Source organism: Mustela putorius, unplaced genomic scaffold (assembly GCF_011764305.1).
Source record: "Mustela putorius furo isolate JIRA1106 unplaced genomic scaffold, ASM1176430v1.1 tig00000095_pilon_pilon_pilon, whole genome shotgun sequence".
NCBI classification, from domain to species: Eukaryota; Metazoa; Chordata; class Mammalia; order Carnivora; family Mustelidae; genus Mustela; species Mustela putorius.
Window position 1 is genome coordinate 27,272,625 of NW_025421280.1, and position 14,006 is coordinate 27,286,630.

The 14,006-nt window shown below is 49.0% G+C and overlaps 1 protein-coding gene across 1 annotated transcript; it reads right to left on the reverse strand.

Annotated features, from left to right (window-relative positions):
* Window positions 1–10,279: 10,279 nt before the first annotated feature.
* On the reverse strand, window positions 10,280–13,835 carry IFI30 (IFI30 lysosomal thiol reductase). Its single transcript, XM_004760957.3, has 7 exons — window positions 13,581–13,835; window positions 12,368–12,550; window positions 12,206–12,280; window positions 11,876–11,968; window positions 10,889–11,041; window positions 10,661–10,714; window positions 10,280–10,569 (listed from the first exon to the last, which is right to left on the reverse strand). Exons 1-7 carry the CDS (start codon window positions 13,710–13,712, stop codon window positions 10,507–10,509), a joined length of 753 nt encoding a protein of 250 aa, XP_004761014.2. The 5' UTR covers window positions 13,713–13,835; the 3' UTR covers window positions 10,280–10,506.
* Between the last annotated feature and the right edge of the window lie 171 nt (window positions 13,836–14,006).

The window sequence follows — 14,006 nt, forward strand, 5'->3', positions numbered from 1 at the left end:
CTGACCCCCAGGTTATGTTAAAGAACATAAAAATTCCTTCGGAAACTTCCTTTATCTCTACCCCCCCCCCAAGATACATGTTGGCAATCATCCCCCAAGCATATGACCCATTGATATGCATCGGAAGGTTCTTATGACTCAGGTTTTACTAGAGGGTAATAAATGACCTTTTCCCAACAAGAGCTAGCCCCTTGGAGGTCCTGGAAACCTTGCTTCCAGTTTGCTTAGAGAATTATGCTCTCCCCAACCCCCCCCCAAACCTGAAAGTATGTAACTGGCCACTCCTTATGACCACAGTGCAGCTCCTTCTGCCCTGGGGTGCTGTCCCCTTCCTGTAATAAAACCACCTTTTTGCACCAAAGATGTCTCAAGGATTTTTTCTTGGCCGTCAGCTTCGAACCCTAACATCTTTCCAACTTCAGTCAGCACCAAATGAGTAGGATTTCTTTCTTCTTTATCTCAATCAGGTAATTACCCCTTCCTTCTTTCTCATAACCCTTTCCTTCCATGAAGGAGACACTTTCCAGGTTACTCTGGAATTTGGGCTCCCAAATTGTGATTCTGAGCCCCCCAAAGAAACATTTGCTCCTTTTCAGTTTTGCCTCCTTTTCTTAGTTGACAAAAGGTTGGGGGAAAATGGAATAATATTCTATGACATGGAAATTATATGAAAATCAAATTTTTAAACCATAAATAAAGCTATAATTTGAACAGAGCCTTGCCCATTTGTTTCTGTATTGTCTCCTCTCTCCCTACAGTGAGTGATTGCAACAAAGACCGCATGGTCTGTAACTAAACTATTTACTATATGCTGGCTCAGTTGGCAGAATGGGTGGCGCTTGATCTTGGGGTTGTGAGTTTGAGCCCCCTGTTGGGTGTGGAGATTACTTAAGAATAAAATCCTAAATTGGGAGGGCGCCTGGGTGGCTCAGCAGGTTAAAGCCTCTGCCTTTGGCTCGGGTCATGATCCCAGGGTCCTGGGATCAAGCCCCACATCGGGCTCTGCTCCGCGGTGAGTCTTCTTCCTCCTCTCTCTCTGCCTGCCTCTCTGCCTACTTGTGATTTCTGTCTGTCAATTAAATAAATAAAATCTTTAAAAAAAAAATCCTAAGGGGGAGGGGGCACCTGGGTGGCTCAGTGGGTTAAACCTCTGCCTTTGGCTTAGGTCATGATCTTAGGGTCCTGGTATGGAGGACCGAGTGGGGCTCTCTGCTGAGCAGGGAGCCTGCTTCCCCCTCTATCGCTGCCTGCCTCTCTGCCTACTTGTGATCTCTCTCTCTCTCCATCAAATAAATTAATAAAATCTTTAAAAAAAATAAAAAGGAGTACATCAGGAAGAAGGGACTTTGGTATCTGAACCTGTGGTATTTAGTGTCTCTTTTGAAGGTGGTCAAGATAGGCCACCCCAAAATACGCCGCTCTGGCGGATTGATTCTTTTGAAAGACAGCAACATGCACAAAGGTATACTGAGCTGCTTTTCCCTTCCTAAGACCAGGAGATAAAATTCCCCAAGTGGAAGGTGCTGCCCCTGTACCAGGAGAAAGAAACACTGTTATTACCAGAGGGGAAGCTGAGGCTGAAGGCATCCGTCCAAACAGACCTTGTTTTTTTTTTTTTTTTTTAAGATTTTATTTATTTGACAGATTAGAAGGCAGGCAGAGAGAGAAGGGGAAACAGGCTCGCCGCTGACCAGAGAGCCAGAACTGAAGAATCACAACCAGAGCTGAAGACAGAGGCTTAACCCACTGCACCACCCAGGCGCCCCAAACAGACCTTATTAAAATAATTGATCTTCCTGTAGTCTCTGCATATCCTTCAGTTGTTTTTCCATCCTTGTCTCCCTCTGTTGAACCTAGTAGGTAAATCACCGAGGCCCAGTTACTTCTTGGATCTTTTTTTTTTCTTGTAAAGTTTCCCCCGGTTTGGTAATGAGATGGGATCGCCTTGGCTGGGGCTCTGTTGGCTCTGGGATCTGCAGCTGACAGGTCCTGGGGCCTGATGAAGCCCATAGGTAAGGTAAGAATTTTTGCCTCGTTTGCTTTCTGGATCTCTGTTGGGAGAGGATGGTAAAAATTTCCTTGTCCATCCTCTCTGGGTTTAGATGGGCAAGAGACAAGCATTTGTAAGGATTAGTTCTTTGGAAACTTTGTGACTCTTGTAAATTTGGTTTTGGGTACCCACTTGTTGGTCCCCGCCTCCAGGGACAGCTATTGCTTTCTGTATGAGTCTCCTTCTTCTTCTTCTTTTTTTTTTTTTTTTTAATTTTTTAAAAAGATTTTATTTGTTTATTTGACAGACAGAGATCACAAGTAGGCAGAGAGGCAGGCAGAGGTGGGGAAGGGGAGCAGGCTCCCTGCGGAGCAGAGAGCCCGATGCGGGGCTCCATTACAGGACCCTGAGATCATGACCTGAGCTGAAGGCAGAGGCTTTAACCGACTGAGCCACCCAGGCCCCCCTGTTATGAGTCTCCTTTTGTGTGCTGAAAGCTTGGCTTGGCTTTCTGCATGCTGCAGGGGACCAGACATCAGGTTAGGAGCCCTGGGAATATGTCGATGAGCAGACAGGTATGTGAGTTGTACTCCACTGTGGCTAGGGTCATTGTCAGCTCTCTAGAGAATTGTCTGTCTGTCTTTTGGCTGTCTTTGGGAGTGGCTCTGGATCTTGGGAAGAATGCATCTTTTGTACGCTCTTGGAGGCATCTCTTGTGTCCCTGGTTGGATCATAAAAGACTTTAGTTTGGGTTTGGGTTCTGAATCACTTGGAATAGGTATACTTCTGGTTTAAAAAAAAAAAAAAAAAAAAAGGGAGGGGCACCTGGGTGGCTCAGTGGGTTAAAGCCTCTGCCTTCTGCTGGGGGCATGATCCCGGGGTGCTGGGATCGAGCCCCGCCTTGGGCTCTCTGCTCAGCAGGGAGCCTGCTTACCTTCCTCTCTCTCTCTCTCTGCCTGCCTCTCTGCCTGCTCGTGATCTCTGTCTGTCAAATAAATAAATAAAATCTTTAAAAAAAAAAAAAAGGAGTTCAGTAGTGCCAGAAAACTTAGTTTGTTTGAGCTGAAACCTGATAAGATATTTGAAAGGACTTTTTAAATTCTTTTTTTTTTTTTTAAGATTTTATTTATTTATTTGAGAGAGAGAGAGAACTTGAGCAGGGGGGAGGAGTAGAGGGAGAGAGAGAGGGAGAAGCAGATTCCCCGCTGAGCAGGAAGGCTTGATTCCAGAACCCTGGGATCATGACCTGAGCTAAATGCAGACGAATACCCAACTGAGCTACCCAGGTACCCCAGGACTCTTTTTATTCTTACAGGAACTCTGTAGACAGAAATCGGCCTAATTGGAGGCTAATGTTCCCAGGCTGACAGGAACTATTTCCAAAGCCTTCTCTCCAAAGCTAAAAGGAACTACCTAGTCAGAGGGCTATTTGGGAACAAACTAGCATGTGAAATCTCTTAAAAGTCTTCTTTGCAAATATTAGTAACTTGTTCCATCTGCCAGAAACATAGTTTCAATTCAACTACTTTTTAAAAATTTTTTTAATTTATTTTTAAAAATTTTTTAAGGATTTTTTTTTAAGTAATCTTTTCACCCAGCGTGGGACTCCACCTTACAACCCAGAGACCAAGAGTCGCATGCTTTACCAACTGAGTCAGCCAGGTACCCCTAATTTAATTTTTTTTAATGTAAGCTCAATACCCAACATGGGGCCTGAACTCATGGCCCAGAGATCAAGAGCCCCTCATGACTGAGCTACTCAGGGCCTCCTCAGCTATTTTTTTTTAAAGATTAAAAAATAATTAAAAAAAAAATTTTTTTAAGTAATCCCTATACCCAACATGGGGCGTGAACTCATGACCCCGAGTTGGACTCACACAGTCTTCCAACTGAGCCAGCCAGACGCCCCTCAACTCTATTTTTTTAAACATGTGAGTATTGGGTTCTTGTACCTGTCTCATGGCCTAAAATTTAAAAATAAGGGCTATAAGATCTGTGATTGTGTCTCTCATGTTTATGTAATATTTTTCTACCTCCAGAAGCTATTGCTAAAAAGTCATTGTCAAGAGCTCTAAATATTTAATTGACTTATTAAAAAAGTGCTTACATAAGATTAGTCAAACACATTATCTCTCTGTTTAAGATTATAAAACTATAAATTCAACCCTAAGAACAAAATCTATGTTAAAAGTGAATTGTTTGGGTGCCTGGGTGGCTCAGTTGGTTAAGCCTCTGCCTTTGGCTAAAGTCATGATTCCAGGGTCCTGGGATCGAGCCCTGCATCAGGCTCTCTGCTCAGCGGGGAGCCTGCTTCCCCCTCTCTCTCTGTCTGCCTCTCTGCCTATTTATGATCTCTCTCTGTCAAATAAATAAATCAAATCTTTAAAAAAAAATGGGTGGGGGGGAGGTGCTTGGGTGGCTCAGTGGGTTAAAGCCTCTGCCTTTGGCTCAGGTCATGATCCCAGAGTCCTGGGATGGAGCCCCAAATTAGGCTCTCTGCTCCGCAGGGAGCCTGCTCCCCCCCCACTCCGCCTGCCTCTCAGCCTACTTGTGGTCTCTGTCAAATAAATAAATAAATCTTAAAAAAAAAAAAAAAAGTCAGCTCAAAAGTAGTTTGCCAAGTCCTTTGGGAAACTTGGAACCTTGAAGTTTGGCTAAGTTAGATGATGGATAATTGTTGAATATCTAGATCCTTTCCAAAGAAGATAAAATGCTGAAACATACTTACTAAAAATGAGTTCAAGTTTGTCTCCTTTGGCTTCTTGATTTTTACAGATGGACTAAAAGATACTTGGTTAGTTTGTGAACGTGTCCTTTGGCACATTGAAATATTGTTTTTTCTTTTTTGAAAAAAAAATTTTAAGATCTTATTTATTTATTTGAGAGAGAGGAGAGAGCATGAGCCGGAGGGGGCTGGGGGGGTGCTGGGAGGGCCAGAGGGAGAGGGAGAAGCAGACTCCCCGCTGACCAGGGAGATGCGGGGCTCGATCCCAGGACCCCGGGATCATGACCTGAGCCGAAGGCAGTTGCTTAACTGACTGAGCCACCCAGGAGCCCCTGACACATTGAAATATTACACGGTAAGAAAGCATATGCCTTCAGGAATGACAAAACAGTGGACTCAAAGATTTGCTGACCTAGGGCGGAATGTGGGCATGTCTACAGTTTACAATTGCCAGCTGCCTGGTTTTACTGGAAATAAGTGTTATATATTCGAATCAATATAAGAAAATGAAACTATTATTACTAATCAGGGTACAGGAAAAAAACTCATAAAATATGCAAGGAAAATAGGGTGTGTTTTGGTAGGAAATGAAGGAAATATGAAGGCTGGAAGGAGAGTAATTTTGTCTTAACTTAAGCGTATTTAAAGACTGGTTCAGGGGCGCCTGGGTGGCTCAGTGGGTTAAAGCCTCTGCCTTCAGCCCAGGTCATGATCCCAGGGTCCTGGGATCGAGCCCCGCATTGGGCTCTCTGCTCGGTGCAGAGCCTGCTTCTCTCTCTCTCTCTCTCTGCCTGCTTCTCTGCCTACTTGTGTTCTCTGTCAAATAAATAAATAAAATCTTAAAAAAAAAAAAAAAAGACTGGTTCAAAATAAGAATGAGGAAAACAAAGGACCAAAATCTAAGGCGGTAGAGAAAGTTGGAGAGGGAGAAAGAGAGAGAGAAAATTGTATCTTGTGCGAGCAAGGTTGTGCAAATCACATGGATTTATTATAAGGGTTTTAACAATGAGCTTCAATATCAGTGTAACTGTGCAGACTACAATTCGATCTGCTTTCTCTGTTAAAAGAACGACCTTATCTTGGATTATGGTCAAAGGCTTTTCTTTACCTGTTGAGTGATTCACGGGGAAAACAAAGATTCTCTATGTTTTACCAAAATGCTGTTGCTTGGAGGTCTTTGATTACTTAGGAAAACGGAGTCTCCTCAATATTAAAAGAGCTAAGCCTTCCCCTGACCCCCAACTGTAGAACTTACTGTTTTTGTCTTTAAAACCTTTTGTTGTCACTTTGGTATTATATAAGTAACAGATTAGGGGCACCTGGGTGGCTCAGTCGATTAAGAATCTGACTTCTGCTCAGGTTGTCATGACCCCAGGGTCCTGGGATGGAGCCCCACCTCCTGCTCCCTGCTCAGCTGGGCATCTGCTCCTCTCTCCCTCTGCCTCTCCCCCTGCTCAAGCTCTCTCTCTCTTAAATAAATAAATAAATAAAATAAAAAAAAATAAGTAACCCAGTATTGTTTTGTAATTGGGGCTTGAACTCACAACCCTGAGACTGAGAGTCACATGTTTCACTGACTGGGTCAGCCAGGCTCCTGCCCTCCTATCTTTCTATCTATCTATCTATCTATCTATCTATCTATTGACAGACAGAGATCACAAGTAGGCAGAGAGGCAGGCGGGGGTGGGGGGGATGCAGGCTCCCCGCTGAGCAGGGAGCTTGATGCGGGGCTCAATCCCAGGACCCTGGGATCATGATCTGAGCCCCCCAGGTGCCCCCTGCCCTCCTATTTAATCAAATGTTCAAACCATTGACATTTTCAACCAAGTTCCCCAAATCAAATTCTAAATTTTTTTTAAAGATTTTATTTATTTATTTGACAGAGAGAAATCACAAGTAGATGGAGAGGCAGGCAGAGAGAGAGAGAGGGAAGCAGGCTCCCTGCTGAGCAGAGAGCCCGATGCGGGACTCGATCCCAGGACCCCGAGATCATGACCCGAGCCGAAGGCAGCGGCTTAACCCACTGAGCCACCCAGGCGCCCCTCAAATTCTAAATTTTACCTTGCCTTCACTATGTATTGTCTTCTCCCATGGTTGAAATATTATTTTATTTTGTTTAATTAATTACTTATTTATGTAAGTAGGTTCCACACCCAACATGGGACTTGACTCACAACCCTGACATCAAGAGTCACACGCTCTACCAACTGAGCCAGCTAGGCGCCCCAGTGGCTGAAAATTTTTAGAATTGAAGCCATAAACTCTCTCTGCCCATATACTGGTCTGTAATTCAGAAAGGTCTTCTCACTGTGTGAGTCGGTCATCTTTTTCTACATCAGGAGGTGTGAGAGGCAGGAGTCTAGGTTGGCCCCAAGGTTTCTACCGCAGGTGTGTGCACCTGCGTGTCCGCCTCCAGTGCAGGTAGATCTTGTCGGTATGATAGAATGTGAATGTGATAATAGGTGATATTCCAGGAAGGATTTTGCAGGCATAATTATCCTAATTAGTTCATCTAAAGGGAGTTTGGTTAATACCCTCACTGTCTGTGATACATTTCTATCTGTCAGATTCCCAGAAGAGCCTTGGCTGATTTGAGGCAAGAGTAGTTCCGTGTTTGGGGCACCTGGGTGGCTCAGTCATTAAGCGCCAGTCTTCAGCTCATCATGATCCCAGAGTCCTGGGATGGAGCCCTGCATCAGATTCCCTGCTCAGCTGGGAGCCTGCTTCTCACTCTCCCACTCCCCCCTGCTTGTGTTCCCTCTCTCGCTGTCTCTCTCTCTCTCTCTCTCTGCGTCAAATAAATAAAATCTTAGGAAAGAAAAGAAGAATAGTACCATGTTAATCATAATTCCAGTTATTCCTTAAAATGTTCCTTTAGCCAGGATCCCACTAAGTTAGTTTCCTCCGGCCAGTGACACTTTCTCCGTTTTCTCTTGTTGTTCATGACTTGGGCACTTTGGAGGAATACTGGTGAGATATCCTGTAGAATGTCGCTCAGTCTGGGTTGGGATGATATTTTCTCATGGTTGGGCTGGTGTTCTGGGTTTTTGGGGAGAGTCCTAAAGAGATGGAGAAGAGATGGAGTGTCTCCTTTTTTTTTTTTTTTTTTTAAGATTTTATTTATTTATTTGAGAGAGAGAGAGAGAGAGCGTGTGCATGAGCAGGAAGAGCGGCCGGAAGAGGGAGAGGGAGAAGCAGGCTTCCTGATGCGGGGCTTGATCCCATGACCCTGAGATCATGACCTGAGCCGAAGGCAGAGGTTTAACCTACTGAGCCACAAGGCACCCCCGCAGGGTGGTGGTATTTATTTATTTATTTATTTATTTATAGAAGATTTTATTTATTTATTTGACGGACAGAGATCACAAGTAGGCAGAGAAACAGGCAGAGAGATAGGAGGAAGCAGGCTCCCTGCTGAGCAGAGAGCCTAATGCGGGGCTCCATCCCAGGACCCTGGGATCATGACCTGAGCTGAAGGCAGAGCTTTAACCCACTGAGCCACCCAGGAGGGTGGTATTTAAAATAGCAACTCAGGGGACACCTAGCTCGCTCTATTGGTGGAACTACTCTTGATCTCCAGGCTGTGAATTGAGCCCCACATTGGGTGTGGAGATTATTGCGAAATAAAAACAAAGGGGCGTGTGGGTGGCTCAGTCAGCTAAAAGTGGTCTGCTCTTGATTCAGGTCATGATCCCAGGGTCCTGGGATCCAGTCCTATGTTGGGCTCCTTGCTCAGCGGGGAGCCTTTGTCTCCCTCTGCCCCTTCCCCCTGCTCATGCTCTGTCTCTCTCTCGCTCAAATAAAATCTAAAATAAAAATATCAAAAGGAACTTTTTAAAGGATTTTATTTATTTGACAGAGAGAAACAGCAAGAGAGGGAACACAGCAGGAAGGAGCTGGAGAGGGAGAAGCAGGCTCCGCCATGAGCAGGAAGCCCAGTGCGGGGCTCGATCCCATGACGCTGGGATCATGACCTGAGCCGAAGGCAGATGCTTAATGACTGAGCCATCCAAGTGCCCCCAAAATAAAAAATTTGAAAAAAAAAATTAAAGTGGTGGCTTTGACCACTTTGGGGAGTTTACCCAGTTTTAGTGGGTATTTCCCATGTATTCATGACGTACGCGTGTTATTAAATTTGTCTTTCTCTTGTTAATCTTTATTACAGGAGTCTCGCTGCAGAGCCTAGGATGGGGGCAGTGATGTTTCCTGCCCTGTACGGTAATCAATCACCCACTGGGCTCGTGCGCACGTGCAGTGTAGTTAATCTGAGTTGAGAGATGCTATAAAATACACAGCAGTTAAGACTTAGTATGAGAAAAAGACTTAGGAAGAAAAAAAGAATGAGGAGGCTCTCATTAAATTTTTTCGTATTGCCTAGAGGTTGAAATGATAATGTATCAGATTTGTATCAGGTTAAAGAAAATCTATTCCTTTTTGGGGGGAGGGGCAAAGATTTATTTATTTATTTGAGAGAGGGAGAGTGGTAGGAGGGGCAAAGGGAGAGAGAGAGAGAGAACTTCAAGCAGATTCCCTGCTGACCCGGGAGCCTGAAGCGGGACTCAATCTCATGACTTGCAGGTCACAACCCGAGCCAAAATCAAATTGGGCACTTAACCGGCTGTGCTACCGCAATAAAACCTATTATTAAAATTTGAAAAAAAGGGGCGCTTGGGTGGCTCAGTGGGTTAAGCCGCTGCCTTCGGCTCAGGTCATGATCTCAGGGTCTTGGGATGGAGTCCTGCATCGGGCTCTCTGCTCAGCAGGGAGCCTGCTTCCCTCTCTCTCTCTCTGCCTGCCTCTCGTCTACTTGTGATTTCTGTCAAATAAATAAATAAAATCTTTAAAAAAACACATTTTGAAAAAAAAAAAAAGCTGGGAGTGAAGAAAGTGTTACCCCCACTGCTTTGTGAAAAAGTGGATCAATTTTTTCTTTGCACCATCATTTCAAGATTTCTCATTTATAAATCTATCTGTTCTTTGAAACATTTGACCAGTTTTCCTCATTAGTCATGGGTTAAATAAAATCTTTGGCATGTAATCATTCTAGATCAGTGTAAGAATCATGATTTTTTTTTTAATAGTATCCCATAACGTGCCCTGATGTTCTCAGATGTCTCAGCCCCCATTCTAGCTTCAGATTTTGCTGCTCGCTTGTCTTTTGCGCACTCTGTTCCTCTTTCCTGGAACACTGTGACACAGCCCCTACCACCAGGGAACACATTCTTTGAAACTCCCAGCCAAAATCCCCAGCTCCATCTTCTGGCTCATTGTGGGGTCTGCAAAAGGGAGTAGTTAGGGTTGTTTGTTGAATTACTGAGTATGTCTTCTGCCTCATGAACTCCTAGTCACCCTTCAAAACCCCAACCCCTGTGCTCCTATTCCCTAAGCAGAGCCTTCACTCTCTCTCTCTGGGCTCCTCCAGGTCTGGTACCTCCCTCTGGCCCATTTCTGCTCCCCGTGGGATGAGGAGTGTCTGTCCGCCTCTGCCTCCCCGAGAAAGGGGCCTTCTCAGGAGGGTCCCAGCAGCGTGTCGTGGTCCAGGGGGAATTTGTTAACTTATTAAATGAATCACAAAATCCAGAAGTGTTTATTAAACTCGTTTCAATGTAGCACCATTCTCAGTGGGGCAAGATGCTTGATCCTGGGGCAGGAGTCTGAGTCTGGGCTTTCATGGAATGTGTAGAAGTTATCTGGATGGTAGGCAGGGGCTGCTGAGAGTCAGGGACGGGACAGGCAGGGACAGGTGTGCTCCTGCTCTTCCTCCAGCAGGTCCCTCCCAGGGCACCAGCTGTCACTTGAAGCAGACTTCCCTCTGGGAGCTGGCCATAGGTTGGCAGATGTCTGGCTTCTCACCCTGGAGGAGAGGGCCATGAGCTGGGGGTCCTGAAAGCAGCCACTGCCCACCCCTGCCCCCAGTGGATCCCTCCGTTCCCCTTCCGGCTTGCCTGGTACAGATGGCACACGAGGCTTAGGAGCTGACTTGGATTTTTCAGGGGTTTCTGCAGAAAGCAAGACAGGAAGTCACACAGTCTTCTTTGCTTCCCGCCCCCTGTCAACCCACTCCCGGCTCAGAAGGGCGGCAAATGGCCCCATGGCTGGCCTCCTGCCAGAGGGCACACCCGTCATGCTGGTGCTGGCCCGGTGGCCAGAGCGAGGGCTGTAAGAACTCTTACCCCATTGACGACGACCCAGGGCACATACTCGTGGGGCGGCTGCAGGGCATCGGTAAGCTGGGCATTGACATGCAAAAGCTGCATGCCCCGGTCCCCCATTGCGCACTCCATGATGGTGTCCGGGGACACCTTTGGGGCATAGATCTGCAGGCACTGAGGGCAGACAAGGGTGCCTGGTGAGCGGGAGCATTGCCTCAGCTTCCTAGGCATTGTCTCCCCAGTGTTCCCTCCTCCAGCCACCCCGCCCCCCCCCTCCCCGGCTGCTGGGGCCAAGCTTGTACCTCCTGGGCAATAGGAGACAGTTGGGTCCACAGCATAGACAGCACATGCTTAACACTTACTTGAGTGGACGCCCCCAAGGCAGGGGCTCAGGCTGCTCTTGCTTTTCAGAAGACCAGACTCAGAAGACCGCAGCCCCGGACCCCTTACAGGGTCTCATTTTCCTCAGAGCTTCCGTCTGTGCTATTCCCTCCACCAGGAATGCCCTTCCACTTCCTTCCCCCAGAATCTTTCCAGTGCTCCCTCCTCCTCTGCCCACCTCTGGCCCCGCTATGACTCTGTAGGGCTGCTGGGGGTGTCCCAGGGTGAGCCTTTTGGGTGGTCCAGATGTTCCATGAATGAATAAGCTATTGGTGTCAATGAGTCACTCCACTGGGAGTTGTTTTTCATAACCCTCCAGAGAAGCAGGCGGGCCTGTCCTGCCATCCCCATACCCCAGGTGAGGATCATCATCTACGTCCCTGCATGTTTCTGTTCATCCAAGCCCGGCTCAGAGGCACCTCCTCCAGGAAGCCCTCCTTGATCTACTCATGCTTCCCAAAGATCTTTGTTCCCTTGCTTCAGAGATCGGAGGCTTCCAGAGGGAAGGCCATTTTCCTGGGGCTACAAAGAGAGTGGTGGTCAGGCCAGAACCTGAACCTGGGTCTGTCTGGGGACAGGGAAGATCAGGGTCTCCCAACCCAGGGCCAAGTGAGGGGTGCTGCTCACCGGTCTCAGATTTTTCTCCATGTCCTCCATTTCCTCCATGCAGACAATGGTCAGGAAGGCTATTTCCTTCTCCAGTTGGTCCCACAGGCAGGCCTGTAGGATAGCGGGTGGATAGGCAAGGGCAGAAAGCAGGCCCAGGGCAGCTCGAGACCGCTCTGGGAGTGATCACGGGTGTTCCCTAATGAAGCGGCGAATGAAGAGGTGATTGAAGACACAGAGGATGGGGCTGCTTCCAGTCCCTTCTGAGCCTGGCTTTAGCCTTTCTCAACAGTGGGCAGGCCCCCCAGCCTCCATGCCCCTCACCGCTCAGGTTCCTGGGGGGCCGCTCACCTCCACCTTGTTGAGCTTGCATTCCTGCTCCCCGTGCTGGCAGGTGAACTCCCACCGGCCGCTGACATTCTGTTCCTGTAAGGCAGCTAGGTGAGTGCTGGCCAGCCCATCAGGTGCCCCCCTCCCTGGCCTAGTGCCTCGGTTTCCCCAGTACCAACATACCTGGGCATTTCCATAGGGCACCAGTGTGACATTGAGGATCTCCATCACCATCAGCCAGGTCGGGAAAAGTTCTCGGACCAGGAAGGCCCGGCAGCCGGGGCACAGCGCCTCGTAGTAGAGGCTTACATTGACAGGAGGTGCTTGTGACTTCCTGAGGGGCACAGGCAGGCACAGGCCCCCAGCCTATGCAGGAGGAAGGGGTGTGAAGGGAGTTTAGCCCTGCTTGGTTCTCTGGCAACTACAAACAGTAGGTAGTCTATCTTGCACTCTTTCCAGACAAGGCCAGGTGGAATCCTGACTCTAAGATTTTACCGCATCCCTCAATCTTCCTTGATCTCAGTTTATCTGCAAAACGGATGTGACATAGACTTGGAAGCAGTAGGCATTTAATTTATGAACAGCTCTTGCTTTCCTTCAGTTGAGGTGAGACCCCTCGCCCCCCAGGTAAATGTATGCAGTAAGGACTCAACACATGCACATTTCTGGTCACTGCTCTCCATCCTGCCTTCCCAAGGTGCTTACCACTGGAGACTAATGCCTGCTCATTTGTTGCCACTTCATCCCCAGAGCCTTGGTCCTGACCTGAGCAAGGCCCTACATTTGCGCTGAGCCTTTATTTATTCTTCTTCTCAAGGCGCCCAGGTGAACCCCTCCCGAGCCCTGCTGCTGAGGCGGCGCCTAATATGTGCGGACTTCCGGTTGCAGCTGCGGGGCAGCAGGCAGCCAGTGTCTATGCAGCCGAGAGCAAGTGGCTCAGCCTCCGGGGAATCTCTTTGCCGCCCCCGCCCCCCGCCCCCGCCCCGCACCAGAAACTTGTGAGCTCTTCCCTGGCCGAAAGGCACCCAGTAAGCAGCACCTAGAGGGCCTGTGCCACGGCCCGACTTCTCTGGGCTTCCCCTGGACTCCGAGAGGAGACTCCATTCCCGCCCCAGACGTACACAGCAGGAGCTCAATGCATCCCCGCGTGGGGCGGGTGTGGATGGGGTAGAGGACAGCTGAGAGTGTCAGACGCGAGATGGGGAAGTGAAACGACTCGGCGCGAGGCCACAGTGCTGGGGGGTTTTCAGTCCCGAGCGGGGCAGCGTCCCCCTCTCCGAACCGGTCTTTCGCGGCAAAACCTGGGGAGAGGGGAGGCGGCGCCGGTCCCGCAGCACCCGCTGCCTGGGCGCCTGTTCCCCCCCCCCCCGGCCTCCCACCGCGTTGCCGTCCCTACCTTGCAGGCGGCCGCCCCCTCGGGGAGTGTCCCCAGCGGGGACGCCCGCGCCGCCGCGGGGACCTCTGGCAGTAGCAGCAGCAGCAGCAAGAACAGGGGCGGTAGGACCGGCAGGAGTGGCGACGAGGCCATCACTGAGGGGCCGGGGTGCGGAGGCGGGAGCAGCGGCCCGGGAAGGAGCCGCCTTTAACCCCCCGGTGGCCCAGCCCCCGGGCCGGACCCGCCTCCCGGTGTCCACGCCCCTGGGGGCTGGGGCGGGCGTCTCTCGGTGTCTACTGGCAAGTCTGGGTCCTTTTCCAACCTGGCCCCCATCCGCACTCCCGCCAGGTGCGGGGCCCGCAGTCACCCGGCCGTGGGGCCGCCCTACTTCCACTCCCCCGCCCGCCCCCTCCGGGCCGTCAGGGCCGCCAGGTCACATGAGCCTGG

Excerpts from the sequence above, each read along its gene's own strand:
- IFI30 (XM_004760957.3), bottom strand. The coding sequence starts at position 13,712 with ATGGCCTCGTCGCCACTCCTGCCGGTCCTACCGCCCCTGTTCTTGCTG. Across the intron at positions 12,281-12,367 it reads TGCCCTATGGAAATGCCCAG|GAACAGAATGTCAGCGGCCG; the intron begins GTATGTTGGTAC and ends GCTGCCTTACAG. Across the intron at positions 11,969-12,205 it reads GCAAGCTCAACAAGGTGGAG|GCCTGCCTGTGGGACCAACT; the intron begins GTGAGCGGCCCC and ends GCTATCCTACAG.